The sequence below is a fragment of the Saccopteryx bilineata genome, chromosome 5 (assembly GCF_036850765.1).
Source record: "Saccopteryx bilineata isolate mSacBil1 chromosome 5, mSacBil1_pri_phased_curated, whole genome shotgun sequence".
Taxonomy (NCBI): Eukaryota; Metazoa; Chordata; class Mammalia; order Chiroptera; family Emballonuridae; genus Saccopteryx; species Saccopteryx bilineata.
The window spans coordinates 213,782,184-213,806,944 of NC_089494.1; the positions used below are offsets into that span (position 1 = coordinate 213,782,184).

At 35.2% G+C, this 24,761-nt stretch overlaps 1 protein-coding gene across 2 annotated transcripts in view; it reads left to right on the forward strand.

The window, feature by feature from the left end:
- Positions 1-24,761, forward strand: part of LOC136337511 (UDP-glucuronosyltransferase 2B31-like) — a 34,038-nt gene that overhangs the window by 4,641 nt on the left and 4,636 nt on the right. Inside the window, exons 2-6 of one of the 2 annotated variants that reach the window (XM_066278721.1) lie at positions 13,182-13,451; positions 14,502-14,650; positions 19,242-19,373; positions 21,311-21,398; positions 22,245-22,464. In XM_066278721.1, the coding sequence (XP_066134818.1) occupies positions 13,182-13,451; positions 14,502-14,650; positions 19,242-19,373; positions 21,311-21,398; positions 22,245-22,464 (859 nt within the window). Of the gene's footprint in view, positions 1-12,625; positions 13,452-14,501; positions 14,651-19,241; positions 19,374-21,310; positions 21,399-22,244; positions 22,465-24,761 lie in introns of both variants that reach the window. The other variant, XM_066278719.1, reaches the window with a different exon arrangement.

A 24,761-nucleotide genomic window follows, 5' to 3' on the forward strand; every position in this document is an offset into this window, starting at 1 on the left:
AATAATCTTGTCCTAGGGTTTTCTTTGTTGGGAAGTTTATGATTATTGATTTGTTCTCTCACTTGTTAAAGATATATTAAAATTACCCACTTTTCCTTCAGTCAGTATTTTAGAAAAATTTTTTATTCTACCTGGGAATCATAATTGTTCACATAAAATTGTTAAAACTATTCGTGTATGGCCAGGAGCCTCCATCGTGGCCATTCACATGCAGGTTCCCATTGGATTCGGGCAGAAGATAAAGAAATGGCGGAGTCGGAGGGGGTGGGCCTTTCTGTTTATTGGTTTCTCACCAAGATAGGTGTCTCAGAAGAGTAGACAAGGGAAAAGCAGAAAACCTGCTTTTCCCATGGAGGGCAAGGAATGAGGGAGGTCCCTGCAATGGTGATAGCAGGAACCAGGAGAGTGAGCTCTCGGTCTGTCCCCATTTTATATTGTAGAAATCAAAACCTTTATTTCAATATACAAATAAGAAAGTCTCTGATAAAAAGTCACTTATCTGAGGCATAAATGCGATTCCTCATGAGAGTACACTGCCTCTTATCATGCAATCAGTCAAGGGTTTGGGCAAAACCTTAGTTTTAAAACTAAGCCTTAGGCTATAATAACTTTGCCGGTTTAAGCCTGTCTCCCACACCCAAAGCGAGCAAACATACATGCCATTTTTAAAAACTTATATGACCAACAATTCTCTTATAATTTTTTTAAGATCAGTTTTATGTCCCCATTTTAAATATTGATCATTGTTGGTTGATCGTTTGTGTTGGTGGTGGAACAATATCAGTATGTTAGACCTTGGTTCATAAACCTTGGTACATCATACCTGAGTACTGCTTAAAAGAGATCAGAGTCAAGACCCAATATATTAGAAAAAGTTTACTTAGAAAGTCACAGAGGTTGTAGAAACGAGCCACAGAAGACATGGGTTTAGGAAACAAGTTACACAAACAAAAGAAGGGCCATTGGAGTTTAGAAGAAAAGAGAAAGTCAATGAAAACACACCTGGGAAAGAGGGTAGGGAAAGGGAAAGATGTGTTCCAGAGAGGCAGCACACTAAGCTCTTATCTTGAGGGTATTTATCTATAAGTCTCAGGGAAGAATGTCAATAGAATATTCATCGGCTTACCAGGTGTGTCTTCTCAGGGTTTTCTTCACTGTTAGATCAGTGCCAGGACAGGAGGTCATTAGTCAATGCCGCTGGTCCTGAGGTCAGCCATGGCATGGCTTGTTTGGTTTTGTTGCTTTTCTGGACATGGCACTGAAACACATTATCTCCCTGGTTTAATGCTTAAGGGAGTAGTCATGCAAGAGCCCAAAAGGAGTCACATGAGGGCAGTCTTCATCTGTTCCTCTTCCAAGGGGTCTACCACATGAGTAGCGACATATGTGAGAAGGAAAGGTCAGGGTAGAATCCAAACCAAATGACCAATGACATGAAGGTCAGGAGAGGGTTTGTTGGTCAAATAGGTTTATAAATATGATACATATGTTTGCTCACTTATACATTGCATTGTATGTGGGGGACAGGCTGTAAGCAGGCCGGGTCATTATAGCCTGAGGCTTAAGTTTTAAGACTAAACTTTTCTCCACACCCTTGACTGATTGCATGATGAGGGGTGGTGCACTCTCATAAGGAATCCCATTATTCCTCAATAAATTACTTTGTATCAGAGACTTCCTTGTTTGTGTATTGGATTAAAGGTTTTGATTTCTATACTATAAAGGGGGGGCAGAGCGGGATCATGTCTCTCTCTCTCAGTTCTTGAGATTAGCATTAGAGAGGAGAGCAGAGAAAGACTACGTGGAGGAGAGAAAGCAGCCAAGATGGCAGAATGCTGAAGTAGAAGCCAGTTTGTGCAGAGAGAAGGAGATGGGGAACAGAGGTGAATAAGTCTGGTGAGCTAGAAACCTTTGATTCTAGGAAACTTGGATAAGTCAGTGGCTTTGGGAGCCCTGAATGGAAAGGGAACTATTTTTCAACTGTGTGTATTTCTTGCCCGCCGAGTGCAAGCTAGGATTAAAGGTAATGGCTCACTAGTTCGAGGCTCCATTGTTTCATTACCGTCTGTCCGAATCAAATGCTAACCAGCATGGGCCAGGCGGATGTGATGGTGCCATTGCTACTGGCCATACAGGGATCAAACCACATGACCAGCTGTATGAAAAATCAAGGGTGTAAATCACATGACCAGCAATATGCTAGGGGAGGAAAGGTCACCCTGGTGGTAAAGTGTTTGTTTTCCCAGGTTTGCCTATTTCTGGTACCCAGGGCTTTCTGTTCTGGTTGCCTTCTGTGCCTGATCATCATCCTTACTTTGTTCATGCTTGTCTGTCTCCCACACTCTGCATTTTCCTCTCTTACTTTGTGAGCTTAGCTAAAGTTTTGTCAATTTTGTTGATCTTTTCAAAAAATTATTTTTAGCAAGAAGATAACCTCTCAAAATCAAGAATAATCTGCAGACTTTATAACCTATCCCATTTTATTATATTTGTTCGTTTGTTTCTCTTATCTTCATTCTTGAGACTTTTTTTTCCTCCTCCAATTTGGCCGATTAACTCTCTACCGGTCTTACTCTCTCCTCTCCTTGAACTACACTACCCATAAGTGTTATATCTCCCATTATCATTTCTCTTCTCTTCCTTTCTCTCTATGAGGGTTGCACTCCAAAACCCTTAACTCTCTCTCTCTCTCTCCTTTCTTTTTTCTTCTTTTAGTGGTTCCCTCTTTTTTTCTCTCTCTCTCTTTCTTTTCTCCCTCTATATTAGTTTCTTCCTTTCTCCTTTACATCTCCTCTCATTCAAACCTCAATAACAAACAAATTATCTTATCTGGGACTCAAACCTATGTTTGTGGCATTTTGGGGGGTTTTTACTTCACCTTTTTAACTCACTAGCAGTGCTCCCATCCCTGGCTCTCCATATTATCTAGTTCTTGTTCCACTAAATACAATAGTAAGTTTTTAATTTGTCCCCCCATTTTTCCATTTTCCTCTTATTCCTCTCATCATAACTCTTAGAAAACCAACACCTAAAAGCAAATCATTTTATTCTTGACCCAAATTTTTTCCTTATTTGCTTTTTGTGGGTCCATACACTCTTTTTTTTTTCTTTTTTCTTTTTTTTTTTCCTTTTTATTTTTTTTTTCTTTCTCTCTTTTTTGCCCCTTTATTACTTTTCCCCAATTCAGGCCCTCCATCACAGGCATTGTTTGTTATAACTCACAGTCCACCACAAGATTTTCTCAAGAAAGAGGGGAGAGGAGAGGAGAGGAAAAAAAGAGGGGGGGTATAATTTCCTTTTTTAAAAAATTTTTATTTTACTTTATTTTTCTTTATTTCATTATTAATTTTTTTTTAAAAAAACAACTCTTTTCGATTTGTTATTTTTTTATTTTTTTTAACTTTTTATTCTTTATTAAATCTCATTAATACTATCAACAAAACCACCCTCAGATGCCATTAAGGAAGAGAAAATCGAATATCATGGATACAAAAGAAAGAGAGGTAACACAGCTAGATGAGGAAAAATCTATGGAGAAAAAAATTAATATATTGGAAACCTTGGAGCTAAATGACAGAGAATTCAAGATAGAAATCCTAAAAATCCTCCGAGATATACAAGAAAACACAGAAAGGCAATATAGGGAGCTCAGAAAACAACTCCATGAACACAAAGAATATATGTCCAAGGAAATTGAAACTATAAAAACAAATCAAACAGAGATGAAAAACTCAATTCACGAGCTGAAAAACGAAGTAACAAGCTTAGCTATTAGAACAGGTCAGATAGAAGAGAGGATTAGTGAAATAGAAGACAAGCAACTTGAGGCACAACAGAGAGAAGAAGAAAGAGACTCAAAAATTAAAAAAAATGAGATAGCCCTACAAGAATTATCTGACTCCATCAAAAAGAATAACATAAGAATAATAGGTATATCAGAGGGAGAAGAGAGAGAAAATGGAATGGAGAACATACTTAAACAAATAATTGATGAGAACTTCCCAAGCCTGTGGAAAGAACTAAAGCCTCAAGTTCAAGAAGCAAACAGAACTCCAAGTTTTCTTAACCCCAACAAACCTACTCCAAGGCATATCATAATGAAATTGACACAAACCAACAGCAAAGAAAAAATTCTCAAGGCAGCCAGGGAAAAGAAGAATACAACATATAAAGGAAGGCCCATTAGATTATCATCAGATTTCTCAGCAGAAACTCTACAAGCTAGAAGAGAGTGGACCCCAATATTTAAAGTACTGAAAGAGAGGAACTTTCAGCCACGAATACTATACCCATCAAAGCTATCCTTCAAATACGAAGGAGAAATAAAAACATTCACAGATACAGAAAAGATGAGGGAATTTATCATCAGAAAACCCCCACTCCAGGAATTACTAAAGGGGGTTCTCCAATCAGATACAAAGAACAAAAAAAAAAACAGAGCCACAAGTAAAAGCTCCAAGAAGAACACAATAAAACCAAATTTGAACTGTGACAACAACAAAAAGAAAGAGGGGGAGAAGACGGAGATTAACAGTAGCAAAGGACGATGGAGTGCAAAAGTACTCACAAAATAGTTCGCTACAATGAACAGGGTAGGGACCCTTTTCATTACTCAAAGGTAACCACCATTGAAAAAACCACCACAGAAGCACATGAGATAAAAAAGATAGCAACAGAGGAAAGATGTATGGAATACAACCAAATAAAAACAAAAGATAGAAAAACAAAAGAGAAGGATCAAACAAGACACAAAACTAACAGAAAGCAAGATATAAAATGGCAATAGGGAACTCACAAGTATCAATAATTACACTAAATGTAAATGGATTAAACTCACCAATAAAAAGGCACAGAGTAGCAGAATGGATTAAAAAAGAAAATCCAACTGTATGCTGCCTACAGGAAACTCATCTAAGTAACAAGGATAAAAACAAATTCAAAGTGAAAGGCTGGAAAACAATACTCCAAGCAAATAACATCCAGAAAAAAGCAGGTGTAGCAATACTCATATCGGATAATGCTGACTACAAGACAGGAAAAGTACTTAGAGACAAAAATGGCCATTTCATAATGGCTAAGGGGACACTGAATCAAGAAGACATAACAATTCTTAATATATATGCACCAAACCAAGGAGCACCAAAATATATAAGACAGCTACTTATTGATCTTAAAACAAAAACTGACAAAAATACAATCATACTTGGAGACCTCAATACACCGCTGACGGCTCTAGATCGGTCATCCAAACAGAGAATCAACAAAGACATAGTGGCCTTAAACAAAACACTAGAGCACCTGGATATGATAGACATCTACAGGACATTTCATCCCAAAGTGACTGAGTATACATTTTTCTCCAGTGTACATGGATCATTCTCAAGAATTGACCATATGTTGGGCCACAAAAACAATATCAGCAAATTCAGAAAAATTGAAGTTGTACCAAGCATATTTTCTGATCATAAAGCCTTGAAACTAGAATTCAACTGCAAAAAAGAGGAAAAAAATCCCACAAAAATGTGGAAACTAAACAACATACTTTTAAAAAATGAATGGGTCAAAGAAGAAATAAGTGCAGAGATCAAAAGATATATACAGACTAATGAAAATGACAATACGACATATCAGAATCTATGGGATGCAGCAAAAGCAGTGATAAGAGGGAAGTTCATATCGCTTCAGGCATATATGAACAAACAAGAGAGAGCCCAAGTGAACCACTTAACTTCCCACCTTAAGGAACTAGAAAAAGAAGAACAAAGACAACCCAAAACCAGCCGAAGAAAGGAGATAATAAAAATCAGAGCAGAAATAAATGAATTAGAGAACAGAAAAACTATAGAAAAAATTAATAGAACAAGGAGCTGGTTCTTTGAAAAGATCAACAAAATTGACAAACCCTTGGCAAGACTTACCAAGGAAAAAAGAGAAAGAACTCATATAAACAAAATCCAAAATGAAAGAGGAGAAATCACCACGGACACCGTAGATATACAAAGAATTATTGTAGAATACTATGAAAAACTTTATGCCACTAAATTCAACAACCTAGAAGAAATGGATAAATTCCTAGAACAATACAACCTTCCTAGACTGAGTCAAGAAGAAGCAGAAAGCCTAAACAGACCTATCAGTAGAGAAGAAATAGAAAAAACCATTAAAAACCTCCCCAAAAATAAAAGTCCAGGCCCTGACGGCTATACCAGCGAATTTTATCAAACATTCAAAGAAGACTTGGTTCCTATTCTACTCAAAGTCTTCCAAAAAATTGAAGAAGAAGCAATACTTCCAAACACATTTTATGAGGCCAACATAACCCTCATACCAAAACCAGGCAAGGATGGCACAAAAAAAGAAAACTACAGACCAATATCTCTAATGAATACAGATGCTAAAATACTAAACAAAATACTAGCAAATGGAATACAACAACATATTAAAAAAATAATACATCATGATCAAGTGGGATTCATCCCAGAATCTCAAGGATGGTTCAACATACGTAAAACGGTTAATGTAATACACCATATCAACAAAACAAAGAACAAAAACCACATGATCTTATCAATAGACGCAGAAAAGGCTTTCGATAAAATACAACACAATTTTATGTTTAATACTCTCAACAAAATGGGTATAGAAGGAAAATATCTCAACATGATAAAGGCCATATATGATAAACCATCAGCTAACATCATATTAAATGGCACTAAACTGAAGGCTTTCCCCCTTAAATCAGGAACAAGACAGGGTTGTCCACTCTCTCCACTCTTATTTAATGTGGTACTAGAGGTTCTAGCCAGAGCAATCAGACAAGACAAAGAAATAAAAGGCATCCATATCGGAAAAGAAGAAGTAAAGGTATCACTTTTTGCAGATGATATGATCCTATACATCGAAAACCCCAAAGAATCCACAAAAAGACTACTAGAAACAATAAGCCAATACAGTAAGGTCGCAGGATACAAAATTAACATAAAGAAGTCAATAGCCTTTCTATATGCCAACAATGAAACAATTGAGAACGAACTCAAAAGAATAACCCCCTTCACGATTGCAACAAAAAAAATAAAATACTTAGGAATAAACATAACAAAGAATGTAAAGGACTTATATAATGAAAACTATAAACCATTGTTAAGGGAAATCGAAAAAGATATAATGAGATGGAAGAATATACCTTGTTCTTGGCTAGGAAGAATAAATATAATCAAGATGGCTATATTACCCAAAGCAATATACAAATTTAATGCAATTCCCATCAAAATTCCAATGACATTTTTTAAAGAAATAGAGCAAAAAATCATCAGATTTATATGGAACTATAAAAAACCCCGAATAGCCAAAGCAATCCTAAAGAAAAAGAATGAAGCTGGGGGCATAACAATACCTGACTTCAAACTCTATTATAGGGCCACGACAATCAAAACAGCATGGTATTGGCAGAAAAATAGACACTCAGACCAATGGAACAGAATAGAAAGTCCAGAAATAAAACCACATATATATAGTCAAATAATTTTTGATAAAGGGGCCAACAACACACAATGGAGAAAAGAAAGCCTCTTCAATAAATGGTGCTGGGAAAACTGGAAAGCCACATGCAAAAGAATGAAACTGGACTACAGTCTCTCCCCCTGTACAAAAATTAACTCAAAATGGATCAAAGATCTAAACATAAGACCTGAAACAATTAAGTACATAGAAGAAGACATAGGTACTCAACTCATGGACCTGGGTTTTAAAGAGCATTTTATGAATTTGACTCCAATGGCAAGAGAAGTGAAGGCAAAAATTAATGAATGGGACTACATCAGACTAAGAAGTTTTTGCTCAGCAAGGGAAACTGATAACAAAATAAACAGAAAGCCAACTAAATGGGAAATGATATTTTCAAACAACAGCTCAGATAAGGGCCTAATATCCAAAATATACAAAGAACTCATAAAACTCAACAACAAACAAACAATCCAATAAAAAAATGGGAAGAGGATATGAATAGACACTTCTCCCAGGAAGAAATACAAATGGCCAACAGATATATGAAAAGATGCTCATCTTCTTTGGTTATTAGAGAAATGCAAATCAAAACGGCAATGAGATACCACCTCACACCTGTTCGATTAGCTGTTATTAGCAAGTCAGGTAATAGCAAATGTTGGAGAGGCTGTGGAGAAAAAGGAACCCTCATACACTGTTGGTGGGAATGTAAAGTAGTACAACCATTATGGAAGAAAGTATGGTGGTTCCTCAAAAAACTGAAAATAGAACTACCTTATGACCCAGCAATCCCTCTACTGGGTATATATCCCCAAAACTCAGAAACATTGATACGTAAAGACACATGCAGCCCCATGTTTATTGCAGCATTGTTCACAGTGGCCAGGACATGGAAACAACCAAAAAGCCCATCAATAGATGACTGGATAAAGAAGATGTGGCACATATACACTATGGAATACTACTCAGCCATAAGAAATGATGACATCGGAACATTTACAGCAAAATGGTGGGATCTTGATAACATGATACGAAGCGAAATAAGTAAATCAGAAAAAAACAGGAACTGTATTATTCCATACGTAGGTGGGACATAATAGTGAAACTAAGAGACATTGATAAGAGTGTGGTGGTTACAGGGGGGAGGGGGGAATGGGAGAGGGATAGGGGGTGGGAGGGGCACAAAGAAAACAAGATAGAAGGTGACAGAGGACAATCTGACTTTGGGTGGTGGGTATGCAACATAATTGAACGACAAGATAACCTGGACTTGTTATCTTTGAATATATGTATCCTGATTTATTGATGTCACCCCATTAAAAAAATAAAATTATAAAATAAAAAAATAAAAAATTATTTTTAGTTTTATTGATTCTCTCTGTTGTTTTTTAGTATGTGTTTCATTAATCATCATCCTAATCAATGTATTTCTTTCTGTCTACTAGTTTTAGGTTCTTTTATTATTCCTTTTATAATTTCTTAAGGTACATTTTAGATTACTCATTTGATATTTTTCATTTTTATGCAGGCAATAAAAAGTATAAATTTTATTCTTAGCACTATTTTCACTGGATCCTATAAATTATGGCATGCTGACTTTATTTTTCATTTATTGCAAAGTATTTTTTATTTACCCAGTGATATTTTCAGTCACTCATTGATTAGTTAAGAGCAAATTTTTTAGATTCCATTCCATTACAAGAAGCTCCTTGCCTAACCAGGCAGTGGTGCAGTGAATACAGTGTTGGCCTGGAATAAAGAGGACCAAGGTTTAAAACTCCCAAGTCACCGGATTTAGCAACGGCTCATCAGGCTTGAGCGTGTGCTCACTAGAATAAGTGTGTGACGCTGGCTTGAGTGTAGGATCATTGACATTACCACATGGTAACTGGCTTGAGCCCAAAGTCACTGGCTTGAAACCCAAGGTTGCTGGCATGAGTCAAAGGTTACTGGCTTGAGCAAGGAGTCACTTGCTCTGCTATAACCCTCCCTCGGTCAAGGCACATATGGGAAAGCAATTAATGAACAACTAAGACGCCGTGACAAAGAAATGATGTTTCTCATCCCTCTCCCTTTCTGTCTGTCTGTCCATGTTTTCTCTCTCTCTCAATTTGTCTATCTCTGTCCCTATCTCTTCCAAAAAACAAAGTTCCATAACTCTGTATCTCCCACAGACACGCTGAATTTACAGCAAGAGGTAAAGTAAATCCCTCTGAAATAAATCTAATAATTAGATGAGTGACTTCTACAGTGAGTCAAGCAAGAAAACCCCCACATTATAATTGGTAGGAGATGCTAAGACACACTCACCATAAACTACATGCCCAATATAACATCATACACATAGAAGGAATCTCACAACTCCTTATTTCTCATTCAGAAGAGAAAAGGTTTGGACCCAAAATCTAGCATGACTTTTTAAACTACCACTTGAGGTCCAGCTTGCAAAAAATTGACAATTAAATTATCTTCTTATTGATAACTGCTTTATATGTATATAGATTAGCCCTGGCTGGTTGGCTCAATGATCGAGTATTGGCCTTGTGTATGGAAGTCCTGGGTTCGATTCCTGGCCAGGACACACCAGAAAAGTGACCATCTGCTTCTATGTCCTTCCCCCTCTTCTTCCTCTCTATCTCTCTCTTCCCTTCCACAGCCAGGGTTCTACTGAGGCAAATTTGGCTCTGGTGTTGAAGATGGCTTCATGTCCTCTACCTCAGGCACTAGAAGGCCTCTGGATGCAGTGGAGCGATTCCTCAGAGGGGCCGAGCATAGCCCCCTGGTGGGCATGCCAGGTGGATTCCAGTTGGGTGCATGCAAGAGTTTATCTGACTACCCATCCCCCAGCTTCTTACTTTGGAAAATACAATAAAAAAATGTAAATAGATTTAATTGTTCAATGAAAAGATATAATGTAGATGAATGATAAAAAAACAAACAAGATCTCATTCAATATGTCTATAAAAGACTCACTTTAAATTTAAGGACACATATAAGTTGAAACTGAAGAGATGGAAAATTATATTCCATTTAAATGGTTGCCAAAAGATAGCAGGTACACCTCTACTTATATCATAAAAAATAGACTTTAAGGCAGAAATTACCACAAGAGACAAAGGAGAGCATTATATGGTGATCAAGGGTCATTCACATGGGAGATATAACAATTATAAATATACATGCACTTGATATCAGAGCAACCAAATATATAAAGCAAACGTTGTCTGAACTGAAAGAAAAAAGAGACAGCAATACACTAATAGTTGGAGACTTCAGTACCCCACTTTTATTAATGGATAGAGTACCTAACAGAAAATCAAGAAAGAAACAATGAACTTGAGTAACACTTTAGACCACAAGAACTTAGTAGACATACATAGAACATAGCAGAAGATATATTCTTCTCAAGCACACACAGAAGACTCATTATAATTAATTAAATGAGAGTAATAAAACAAATCTTAAGAAATTTAACAAGACTAAAATTCTAAAATTTTAACCAAAAATTTTTTCTAAATACAATGGAATAAAACAAGAAATCAAGAACAAAGGAAGTAGTTTCTTCAAAAAATTAAAAATGGAACTGCCTTTTGACTCAGCTATCCCACTTTTAAAACTGTATCCTAAGAATTCCAAAAACTAATTCAAAAAAAAAAATGTATGCCTGTGTTAATTGCAATATTGTTTACAATAGCCAGGATCTGGAAACAGCCCAAGTGTCCATCAGTGGATGAGTGAATAAAACACCTGTGGTACATAGACACAGTGGAATACTATGCAGACTGTGAAAAAGAAGGAAATCTTACCTTTTGCAATGGCATGAATGGACCTGGAGATTATTATGCTAAGTAAAATAAGCCAGGCAGAGAAAGATAAATATCATATGATCTAAGTTATATGTGCAATCTAAAAGACATGGTGAGCTGAAGAATGGAATAGAGGCAGAGTCAGAGTCATGGGGAGCAGAGCGACAGCTGTCAGAGGGAAGGGGGATGAGGGGATGGGATTAGAGAAGGTGAAGGAATTAGTGAAATTATATATATATATATATGACACATAGATACAGGTAACAGGACAGCAAATCCTAGTCGTTAGGAAGGGAGGGAGTCAAGGGAAGAGAGCAAAAAGGGTGTAACAGGGAGCACATTGTCTGAGGGTGAGGGTGTTATATTGAGTGGAACACTTGAATACATATTAACACAATAAATTTAAAACTTTAATTAAAAAATACAGAAAAAATAACTGTAAAATTCAAAAATTTTGGATATTAACCACCTTCAACAGACTCTTTGTATAACCAGGGGATCAAAGTAAATATCAAAGCAGAACTAGAAAATATTTTAACAAAAATGAAAATGAAAACAAAAATTGCAGTATTCAGCAAAAGCAGTGTGCAGATGGTAGTTTATTATAAAACATTAATATTTAAGGGCCAATGTCTATTAACTGATATACAAATAAACAAAATGTGGTATATCTATATTTGAAATAGTATCTGGAAAGAAATAGCAATAAAATTATGATACATACTAAAATATGACTGAATTTTTAAAATATTATGCTAAGTGAAAGATATGAGTCACAAGAGGTCACATATTACATAATTCCATTTACAGAAAATGCTATATTATATTAGAGGCATATGCCATATTAATGATTTGAAAGATTTGGCAGTTCCATGTACAGGATTAAGGTATCACTTCAGTTATGAAAATGCTCTTCATGTGATCATCATGGTGGTAGCACAATTCTGTGAATACACGACAAACTGTGGGAATGTACATTTGAAATTCATCAACTGAATGGTGTGTGAATTACGTGTTTACAAAGTTTTATTTAAAAGAAAATATCTCTTAAAATATCATTAAGGTAATCTTTTGTCAGCCATATAAAGGCTTTATCTTCCCTTCTTCACAAAAAAAGATTATAGACACCATCAATCCTATCCTATAGTTTTCACATTTATCTATAATACATAATATATCATAGATGTATTATAGAGTTGACCCATAGCTGAATGATAGCATCTGCAAATAATTTTATAAAAAATAAGTAATCTAACTTATGATTTTTTGCCTTGCATAAAATACTCCTACTGTTAATAAAAATTTATCACTTTCAGGTGTCGAGTTATATTTTAACGTTCTCATTGATTTCTACTTGGACATAAGTATCAACAATGACAAGAGGGTTCAGGAGTTTGGAAAGAAACATTTGTTCCACCAGGATGTCTACGAAGTGGATTTCAGTTCTGCTGCTGCTACAGCTGAGCTGTTCCATTAGCCCTGCATGTTGTGGAAAGGTGCTGGTGTGGCCCACAGAATACAGCCATTGGATCAATATGAAGACAATCCTGGATGAACTCGTCCAGAGAGGCCATGAAGTGACCGTTCTGACATCGTCAGCTTCAGTTCTTGTTGACCCCAACAAACCATCTGCCATTAAATTTGAGATTTATCCTACATCTTTGACAAAAGATGATATGGAGCTTTCTATCACAAAAATAATCACTAAATGGACATATGAGCCAAAAGATACATTTTGGAATTACTTTTCACTAATGCAAGAACTCCTTTGGGAATTTTCTGATGGTGTTCGAAAGCTGTGTAAAGATGTAGTTTTGAACAAGAAACTTATGACAAAAGTACAAGAATCCAGGTTTGATGTCGTTCTTGCAGATGCATTTGGACCCTGTGGGGAGCTGCTGGCTGAGCTACTTGAGATTCCTCTGGTGTACAGTCTCCGCTGCTCTCCAGGCTATATCACTGAGAAGCACACTGGAGGACTTCCATTCCCTCCTTCCTATGTACCTGTTGTTATGTCAGAATTAAGTGATCGAATGACATTCATGGAGAGGGTAAAAAATATGATGTATGTGCTTTATTTTGATTTCTGGTTCCAAACATTTAATCAGAAGAAGTGGGATCAGTTCTACAGTGAAGTACTAGGTAAGTCATCTTTTTACTTGGCAGTATGATACCTTAATGTTTCTCATTCCTTCGAGGTGACTTTGCATAAATACAAAGTCAAAAGAATTTGTTTTTTATGAGAAAAATCATGAAATAAAATTATAAAATGATCTCTCATTTTCACTAATATGGAAATATTTAAATTATAGGGGCACTGAGGAAATGTTTCATTTCATGTAGTTTAGTTTTATTTAAAAACTGAACTTTTTGCCATATTATCTGAAGGATTATTTCACAAGAGAGAAGTAGAATGGCTCTACGCAACACTTAGGAACCTAAACTTTGAGGTTTCTAGTGATTTCAATCCCTTTCACTAAGTATTTACAAATCATCTGTTTAAAAACCTAAAATTTTGTTGACAGTGAACGTGAAAGTAAGTGAAAATGCTCCCTTTATTAAAGACAATATGAGTGAAAATTTAGAGAAAGCATGTCTGTGTCTATATTTTATGAAAATATTCCAGCTGTGTTACCACATTTTCTATTAATGCACAAGTATTATTAAACTCCAAACATGGACCAACTGCAATAACAGGAATTGAGCTACACTCTCAAAGTATCAGTTTCTGAGAAATCTAAGATTAAGAATATACATTGATAAATTATAGAAACTACACTAAATAATCTACAGATACTGTTTCCAAGGTAATGGAGGAATTAACTAACAGAAGAGTTAAAATAATTGTTTAAATGTGCCATCAATTACTTTTGCAACATTACAGAATAAAGAGCTGCAAGTTAAATTTTGTAGTGGCTTAGGTTCCAACATGTTCTTTGTATGTGATTGAACTGAGGTAATATTAGAGAAAAAGACTCTTACATTTTATCATATGTATATATATTGTTCATATATATGAACAACATAATATCAAATAGGCACATTATATAAATATGTTTGTATTGTCAAACCATTGTCATTTTAAAGAATTTTGAATACATTATTCCATGTTTTTTTTCAGAAAACTAAATGATATATTCATACTTCAGTATTCTCATTTCTTCAACCTTTTGGTTATTTTTTTTCTTTCAGGAAGGCCCACGACATTATCTGAGTTAATGAGGAAAGCCGAAATATGGCTCATTCGAACCTATTGGGATTTTGAATTTCCTCGCCCACTTCTGCCACATTTTGAATTCGTTGGAGGGCTCCACTGCAAGCCTGCTAAACCCCTGCCTGAGGTAAACCTATTCTTGTATGCTGTATGTTGTTTACTCTGCACTTTCCGTAGAAATGATTTTGTGACTTTTACTAAGAACATCTGATCACATTGAAAACCATATACGAATCTGTGTAAGTGGTCTGACAATAAGACACTGATAGATTTCTATACTGTGACAAGAATTTGTCATTATTATTACAGAATAAAAAAAGATACTTGGAAGACTTTTGAAATAGGATCAGTTAAATTAAGATTCTCATTAATCAGCACATAAAGTATCAACCATAAATTTAAAGAATCATTATAAAGCGATTCAATAGTGCAAGAGTAAAGGATGGATATGCAGGGGAGTAGTGTAGACACATATTTTACTTGGAAAGATAAAATATAAGTAAGTAATAAAATTCATGAGAAAAGCATTATCATAAAGAAAGAACATAATACTTCTATAATGCTAGAGATAATCCCACTGGATTGGATCATAGTACCTCAGGAGTGACAACAGCAATCAGGGATAACTGAATATAAGACATCTTTACTTTTTGTCCCTATTCAACAACAAAAATTTGTTACCTAACCATGACCAAGAGTGCCTCTATAGAAGTTTGGGATCCAGCAACAAATGCCAAGGCTCCTGGGAAGAGACTCACACATTGCCCATCAGGTAATAGGCAGAAAAACTCCATTACTGGCTGCAATACCCACAGGATATTGTGAATTAGTTCCTCCCCCTGACAGTTGCCATCCAGCAGTACCTACAGAGCCCAGACTTGGACAGGCATCTCTGGGTTAGAAACAGTGGTAGGATTCAGCCGGTACACACTGGTTTGATAAACTGAAACCTAATTTTTTGTTGAGTTCAGAAAACCGGTGTTAAACTGAAACCTAATTTTTTGTTGAGTTCAGCAAACCGGTGTTAAAATGGCACTTGTCGCTAAGGAAGGTGTCTGGACAGCCACCCAAATGGAAATCACAAATTTACATTCCGTACTCCTTTTCTAATGTTCATCAGCCCAACAATGTATTCCAAGTGCCCTTGGTAATGTTCATTCCATACAAAGGTGAAAATAATAGCATGTGAGGATGCCAATCAAGAAGCTATACAGAAATATCTTAAATAACAGTTTTATTTTTTTTGCCAGGTATTATTTAATATTTTTCATTAATATTTATAAATTCTTTCTTATAACAATCTAGTTTTGTGTATCTGTTTTATATTCTTATTGAAGTATTAAATGCATGAAATAATAAACTACCTTTCATTATATCTTTTTTTTATACTTAAAATGGTCATTCAGGGCAAAGAACTGGTTGTTAAATTATTTGAATATCACCACTGGTTAAGAGGCCTTTTGAGGAAGTCTAGATTTTCAGGAAAGTTCCAGAGCATGTTGGAGCACATGATATATGCATTTACATGCATTGATTGCTGTGGGTGAGAGGAGAGCTCGACATTGCCAGCAGCGTTCCTCCTCCAAGGCAGCACAGCTTAGGGCTACAGGAGGCTGTCATTGCTCCCACAGGGGACAGGGAGAGCTGGTGTGTGGCTGCTGTGTTTCCCTGGTGTACACGATGCTCCAAAGGGGCTCATTTCTCTGTCACAGCATCAGTACCTGGTGAGAGGGAGCAGACAGGAGAGTGCCATGTGAGGTTCCCAGAAAGAATTAAAGAGACACAGTTCCTCCTTATAGCATTCTGTACACCATCTGGAAACCTGACCACAAACTCTAAAGGAAACCTCTCCTACAGATCCCCACAATGGGCCTGTGGGCACCTACAGTGAACTGCATTCCAAACCCATACCTCCTGTCTGCGACCAGCCCCATGTACAAGCTGCCAAGGGCAGGACAAGAGCAAGATCTGCTAGAAGACTACGGGGCAAGAACAGAATGCAGACAAGGGTTTGTCAGCAAGAGAGAAACCACAAATGAGCTGTAGCACCACCATCAGGACTGGTCCTTATAGGATGAAGCAATGATAAATAAGCTTTAGAATTCTCCCACAAGAGTCTGTCAAAATGATTTACAAAAAGCACAGAACCTTGTGCACTGTTGGTGGCAATATGAAATTGGTGAAAACACTATGAAAACCAGTAAGGATGTTCCTTAAGATATCAAATTAGAGCTACCATACGATCTAAAAATCCCACTTCTGAGTATTTTTCTAAAAATAAAAAAACCAGGATACCAAAAGTATATCCATTATTCCATGTGTGCTACATTATTATTCACAATAGCCAATAAATAGAAACAATTAAAGTGTCCATTAACAGATAAGTGGTAAAAAGTTGTCAGATACACTTATAGACACACACACACATTCTTCTACATTATTCAACCATGAGTAAGATATTATACCATTTGAACAACATATTTGGACAGTAAAGGCATTATGCAAAATGACAAAAATCACACTGAAAGAGACAAATAATGGATGATATCATTTATATAGTGAATCTAAAAAAGGTAAAGAGTTAGAAACAGAGTAAAATGTGATAACAATAAACTGGTTAAAGTGAAATGGGGTTGAGAAGAAGTTAGTGAAATGGTACACACAAGAAACTTGAAGATAATTAAGTTCATGAGACAGTGTAAATATAACCGACAATACTCTATTATATAATCAAAAGTTTCTGTAAACTAAATCTTAAATGATTTCACCAAAAACACAAAAAGATAATCATGCTACCTAATACAGGTATTCACTAACGCTAAAGTGGTAATGATTTATAACATGAATAAATCAACTCAACACCCTGTATACCTTAAACTTCAGAACATTATAGGTCAATTTTGTCTAAATTTTTTAAATAAAAGCTTGAAAAAATAAATATAATGAGAAAGCAAACTTTTTGTCTTAGAAAGGTCACACAAGTTTCCAAAGAAATATTAATAAAGAATTAAAAGCAGATCAAAGGTAAAAATAGATAAGTATGAAGGTTGGACCAGATTCTGTGAAAGTTTTGGCTCCTTACATATTTGAGGGTGAAGAAGTAGAAATTACATTTAGCAATCAGAAATTTTTCTCACACAGAATGTAATAATAATCAAATATTTATAAAATACAGGTAACATAGTCAGAGAATCTGAAACAATCTCAGGTAACATGACTTCAATATATATTTTAGGTACATTGAACTGAGTTATTCAAGAGGATAACCAGCCCTCTGCTTCAGAAAGCCCAGCTGAACCTCTCCCACTGGGGGCAGTTGCCAATATGAAATATAAAACGTATTTGTCTAAGTTATATAGAATTGTGTTTCCAGCTTAGAAAAGTCAAACTCAGGACTTATCACAATCTATCCTCTTATTTTATTCAGTTCCTAGAAGATAGAAGCTTTAAAAATAAATTCGCTAAAGAAGCAAAAAGTCCCGCCATTACTGATGGTTTATTAGTTAAATCAAAATGTTACTGATTATAAACAGTGATTACAGGTTAATAATTACCTGGGTAAATGAAGCCTTACTTGTTTTCATAAGACTTACTTATATAAATAAATAAAACAAAGTTTGGTGTACCTTGCCCAGATAATTACAAAAGAACTATATATCTAAACCAGTTACAAGTGATAACCAGATATGATGGTAACTGAAACTATTTCATGATTAGGATCTATTTTACATTAGCTATTTCCAATAAAGAAAAAAATGAGATCCAACCAAATGTCTTATAATCTTTTGCTTTACAAGCTACTAGAAGGGACAAACTAATGAGACTTTGAATGGCAATTAGGGGAAGGGGTGCACAGGACCACACAATCCACAGCAAATGCTTCCACAGGGGCTACTTCCAGGCTAGGACTCCTATTTACTACTGTTCTTTAATGTTCATTCTGCTGCAGCAAGCTAGCCTCTGTCTTCTATACCGAATACTCTTCCATTCCAGGGAAGTGCTATGCAATATTCTCAAAGACCACCTTACACCACTAAAGCCTTTAATCCCTAATCTGAAGGTGTCACAGTAAAGAATGTAAGCATTTAGTAAAAGAAAATATGTCATTACCTGGTAAAGTAATCTTTGTCCATTGAATGGGACCACATGTTTCAAAAATGTTTGTGGGTTAAAATTTGCTGTATGTTATCAGCTAAACTGAAATCTTCTGGTATTATCAGTATTCAGAATAAATTAACAGCATCAAAAAAAATTGAAGGAAATTTTAACCTAGGCTATATAACATAACTGAATCCCTAAGGATATTTTCTTAAGTAAAATAACACAGTCACAATAGATACATACTGTATGGTTACACTAATGTATGGTATAAAGCTAGTCAAATTTATAGAAAGAGAAAGACGAATGGTGAGTGCTAGGAACTGGGAAATGAGAAATGGTGAATTACAGGATAAGAAGCACAGTTTCAATGCACAAGGTGAAAGAGTTCTGGAGAAAGGTTGCACAACAATAAGGATAACTTTACCTTGTAACTGTACACTAGGAAATAGTTAAGATAAGTTTATATTGTATGGATTTTAACACTTTTAAAAAATACAAACAATACACAAATAATTCATAAGACATAATTTTCTCTCTTTAATAGTCTGTAGCAGTCCTTTCAATAGTGTTCACTGCACTGTTGCTCTTCTGTAATGGAAAATACTCTTGCTTCACAGGAAATGGAAGAGTTTGCCCAGAGCTCTGGAGAACATGGCATTGTGGTGTTCACCTTGGGCTCCATGGTCAAGAACATGACAGATGAAACAGCCAATGAGATTGCATCAGCTCTTGCCCAGATTCCTCAAAAGGTTTGGTAAAGTAACATAGAGTAAACAACTAATGAGTGGGTTAAACTCATTAAAGGGTAGGATTACAGAAATTTCTATATAAAAGCTAAACTATTGTTACCTCACCTATCAATTTAAAAACAAAGTACATAATGGCATGTTTTTATTTAAAAATAACTTTGGCATTAACATAGTTATTACCAAGAAGTATATTTAAGAGGTACACTGTGCAGTTTGGTATTGTTATAGTATGGTAGGCAGAAACTGATAGATATCACCTAATCTATCCAGTCATTTGCTCTATTTTCTTGCAGGAATCCTAGGGTACAGTACAAAGTTCAGGTGGTCTGAGAAAGCAGTAAAATTTCTAATAGTAACATAAACTGGAAATGGTAACAGTCTGAAAGGCATCTCACAGTTTAGGTTTGGCAGGTCATCCAGGCCTCTCTTCCCCTGAATTCTGGAGTAGCCTGCTCAGTGTGTTTCTCAAGGTGATACTGAGAGAAAGAGTGTCCAGGGCTCACCAGCTGCATCAGACACAAACCAGAACAGTGATTGAGAGAAAGAGAAATGCTGGCCTATGAAAAAGAAAAAGAAAACATCCCTGGTCAGCTGGGCCCTGCTACATTCTGAAGCAGGAAGACATAAAAGAAAGGATGGACGTGGGTTTAGCCCTTAGGTGACACTAAATTTTAAAAAATGTGGCCAGAAACAACCTGTGAGAATAACTTTTCCTGATATAAGAGGTGAGGAGCAGATGAGGAGGAGGAGGAGAAGGAAGGTGAAGATTTAGAGGAGGGGAGAAAGAAAGGAGAGGAGGATATAAACAAGAGTCAACCAGAAGCAAGGCGAGCATGGGACATTTTCAGGAACACTCTCTTCAATATAAAATATGGTAGAAAATTATTGAAACACGTAAAAATCACTTGAAGTCTCTGGGTATTTCAGAACTACTTTTCATTTCATAACTAATGCATCTTTCTGTTTATTACGTATGCTAATTTGCTAAGAATCTTAAATTACTTTCATACTCACATTGCAAACAGATGTTCATTTATGAACTATAATCCAGCTTGGTAGTAAAATGAGAATTTGCTGGACCATTTATGATTAAACCATTTTAGTAAATCAGTGCATTGTAGCACATTGTGAAGAGCTGATAAATCAGTTGAATAAAATTCAGTATCATCATCATATTTGATCTATAAAAAACGTATACTATTATTTATAATGTGCCGATAGGCTTTTCTTTTCTATATTGTAAGTGAATTTTTTATCCTAGCCGGAGTGATTATAATGGATTCATGTAAAAATTACTTGGAAGTAGTAATTAATAATTAGTAAACTAAACTGAACTATACAAACTCATTAAGCACAAATTATGTATAATGGATAATAAATTGTTAAATATAAGAATGAATTCATTCTCACAAATTACTGATGGTAATAATTTTTTAAATCATGATGTATTACTTGAATAAAATAACTAATGAAACTAGTGAATATAAGTAAATCACTTCCTCATCTTTCAAAAAAGAATACACAGGTGACCATAAAAACTGGAAGATGAGAGCCAGTATAATCAAGAGTGAAAACAAAACAAATATGTTGATTATTAGTAACGTGCTGGTTTTCACACTACAATTATATGACTCCGGTACTTAAAATTTTTATATATTTGAATTGGTCATTGATAATCTCATTGTGTAACCCCTAAGTATGAAACATCATAACTGAATTCATGCCTGACTGAATATAAAAATAAGTGCATGTAATACCAGCCTGTACTTTTCTTACATCAGTGTTTTATTGGATCTCAATCTGTATATGTTTTGTCCTCAGTTGGTTATCTAATCTCTGTAAAGTGTTTAACTAGATGTCTTTAATCTAAATAGATTTCTGATGTGCTATAACTCTGTAGTTTGACTTATCAAATACATTATTTTTTACCCTACAAGGTGATATGGAGATATGATGGCAAAAAACCAGATACCTTAGGGCCCAATACTCGGCTCTATAAATGGCTCCCCCAGAATGACCTTCTTGGTAAGATTCTAGAAAATATTAAAGTCAGACTCAATTTGTCATGAATGATAAACAGTTCACTAGGAAAGAAATTTATTAAACACTTCTCATTGAAAACCTAAAAAATAAAAATTAATTTTTATATCTATTTCTGTCTAAGAGAAAAGTTAAGATATATCAGTTGGCATCTTGTTTTACACAGTCACATTTTTTATGGCCACATACAAAATATTTTTATTTCATGTGTAATGACCTCTCACAGAAAATATCTCAACACTTTCTCAATTATCACTCTCTCTCCTAATATTCTCTTTATATCAAATCTTTAACCCACAGTAAGGGTGTGCATATGCCCCTGAAAAATATTAGCTCCATTATTATTAGCAGTGACTTTCTATTTTCCATTAAGAAAAAAATTAATATCTCCTTCCAAAGTAACAACATATCTTATGATGTGTAGCTTTTTCTTCATCTGGGTCCTGGGCCAAGACCCACACATTGCCGGTTGCCTTTTACCCTACATATCAGACTCAGTGTTTTCACTATTTTATTAAGAGAGTATATTTTAACATACCACACCACAGTTTTTTATAATTCGGTTTTTTCTTAATGCAGAATATTCTCTTTCAATTTGTCCACTAGCAACTTGTACTTTTTTCAAATTGCTAGAAACACACTAATCTTCCATGTAAGACTACACTGTCTCTCCAGCAGATTTAAGCGCCTCATCCTTTGAGATCAGAAAGACATTTTTAATATACCCTAAAGTGTATATATTTCGTTAATAAATACATTTTCTCAGTCACCAACTCTCTTTTTATTCCAAAACTTATATTTCATAATTTTCTGAAATTCACCCAATCCTAGGTCATCCAAAAACCAAAGCCTTTATCACTCATGGTGGAACCAATGGCATCTATGAGGCGATCTACCATGGGATCCCTATGGTGGGCATTCCCTTGTTTGCGGATCAACCTGATAACATTGCTCGCATGAAGACCAAGGGAGCAGCTGTCAGGTTGGACTTCAACACTATTTCAAGTAAAAAATTGCTCAATGCATTGAAGACAGTCATTAATGACCCTTCGTAAGTATCACGTATTTCTTTCTTCCTTTTTATAAGTAACAGGAGGAGATATAGATAAAGAAACATATTCCCTCATGTGTCCTATTGAAATCCACCTGGCAACCCATGTCTGAGACAAATGCTCAAATCAATCAAGCTATCCTCAGTGCCTGGGGTGACTCTTGGACCAATCAAGCTATCCTCAGTGTCTGGGGACCCTCCAAACAATTGATCCACTGGCTCTGAGAGGGGAAGAGAAAAAGAGAAGAGGGAGAAGATTGGGAGTAAAAGAAAGGCAGATGGTTGCTTCTTGTGTGTGCCTTGACCAAGGATCGAACCTGGGGTGTGCACACACCAGCCAATGCTCTATCCACTGAGCCAACTATCCAGGGCCACATTTTTCTTAGTAGATACTATTTAGAGATAGGATATTTTCTCAATGGTGCATATGAGTTTCACCATATTTTTAAGATGCCAATTTTGACATTATTAAAATAATTACCCATCTTATATATATTTTTATTTTCAGCTACACTTTCATTTCAAAGTTGGACTTTAACCCCATGTATTAATGGGTAACTAACTAGTACAACAATTTTCACCTCCAAGTTTTAAAGTTATATAAATAATTGTAAAGATACATTTTTTAAAATATGATACATTTTTTAAAATATGGTAGAGCACATAGAAGGAAAAATGATAAACCAGAAGAAAAATTATAAACTCTTTCAATTCAATACCTATAATACCTGCTTGAGCAGTGGTGGCACAATGGATAGAGCATAGACCTGGTACTCTGAAGTTTTGAGTTTGAAACCCCAAATTCACCAGCTTGAGTGCAAATGATTGGCTTGAGTGAAGTGAAACCAGCTTGAGAGTAAGGTCAACATCTACAGCTCAGTTTTGCCAGCTTAAGCATGGAGTGACTAGCGTGACAGCAGGATCATCATGATTCCAAAGTTGCTGGTTTGAGCCATGGGTCACTGGCTTGAGCAATAAGTCACTGGCTCGACTTGAGCCCCCAGGATCAAGGCACATATGCGATGCCATCAATAAACTACTAAAGTGGAGCAACTATTAATTGATACTTATCCATTTATCAGTCTGTGGTTATTATTCTGTTTCCAACATTAGCTTCATGAATATTGCTAGCAATGTTTTCTGTGTGAATATACGTACAGATGTCAGTATATATAGCAAACCCAAACTGACTAAGTCATTCAAACACAAGTAATGTCAGAGTTCATTTTAAAAATTAACTATATTTACTATTTAGAAGCCATGTTTATATAGAAGTGTATCTGAAAATTGTAAAATGCTAATGACCATAAAAAGATGCAGCTATACTATTATCAGACACTTTAGACCAGAAGCACTAACTAAAATTACAGAAAATATATTAATAATGATAAAAAGGTTAATCTGTCAAAACAATACATATTATTATTTGGTAAACCTTACAAACAAATCCACGTATTAAACAGTAAAAGGAGACAAAAACAAAAATCCAAATGCAAACCTTCATCATAATAGCATGTTTTTGATGATCTTATCCTATAATATAAAAAAGATGACAAAAAATAAATAGGTAAAAGTTTTGAAACACGATTTTAAAATCTAACCTATTTTACATACACTCAGTGCAGAGCATATATTTTTTAAATCTATAAGGAATAAATATGGAACTTAACCTACATGCTTGGTCAAAATCAAGACTCAGTATTTGAAATTTTTCAAATCATAAATAGAATAGGTCCAGCTCAACTAGAATTAAATCAGACCAAAAGAAACCCTAAAGTACAAAAAATATATAAATTTTAGAAATTAAGTAACACATTCATAAATAATCCACAGTCAATGTTAAAATCATACATGTGCCTTTTTCTCAGCAACTGCTCATATAGGTATGTATACAACAGATGTATAAACATTTAAATATAAGGATATATACTGATGTGTTATGTATTTATGATTTTGGCTAATCCCCTTACCCTCTTTGATCTCATTCCCTTTCCCCCATCCCTGTCAATCTGTTCCCTGTGCTCCTGCTTCTGTTTCTACTTGGTTCTTCAGTTTTTTTGTTCATTAAATTTCATATATAAGTAAGATGATACATTTGTTTTCTCTGCCAGCTTTATTTAACTTTGCATAATAATCACCAGGTCCATTTAAGTTGTCACAAAAGGTAAGACTGCTTTTTTTCTATGTCCAAGTACTATTCCATTGTGTAAATATAGTATAGGGATTTTTTTTTTACTCATTCATCTAATGATAATGTCTTGGGATGCTTCCAGATCATGGCAATTGCAAACAATGCT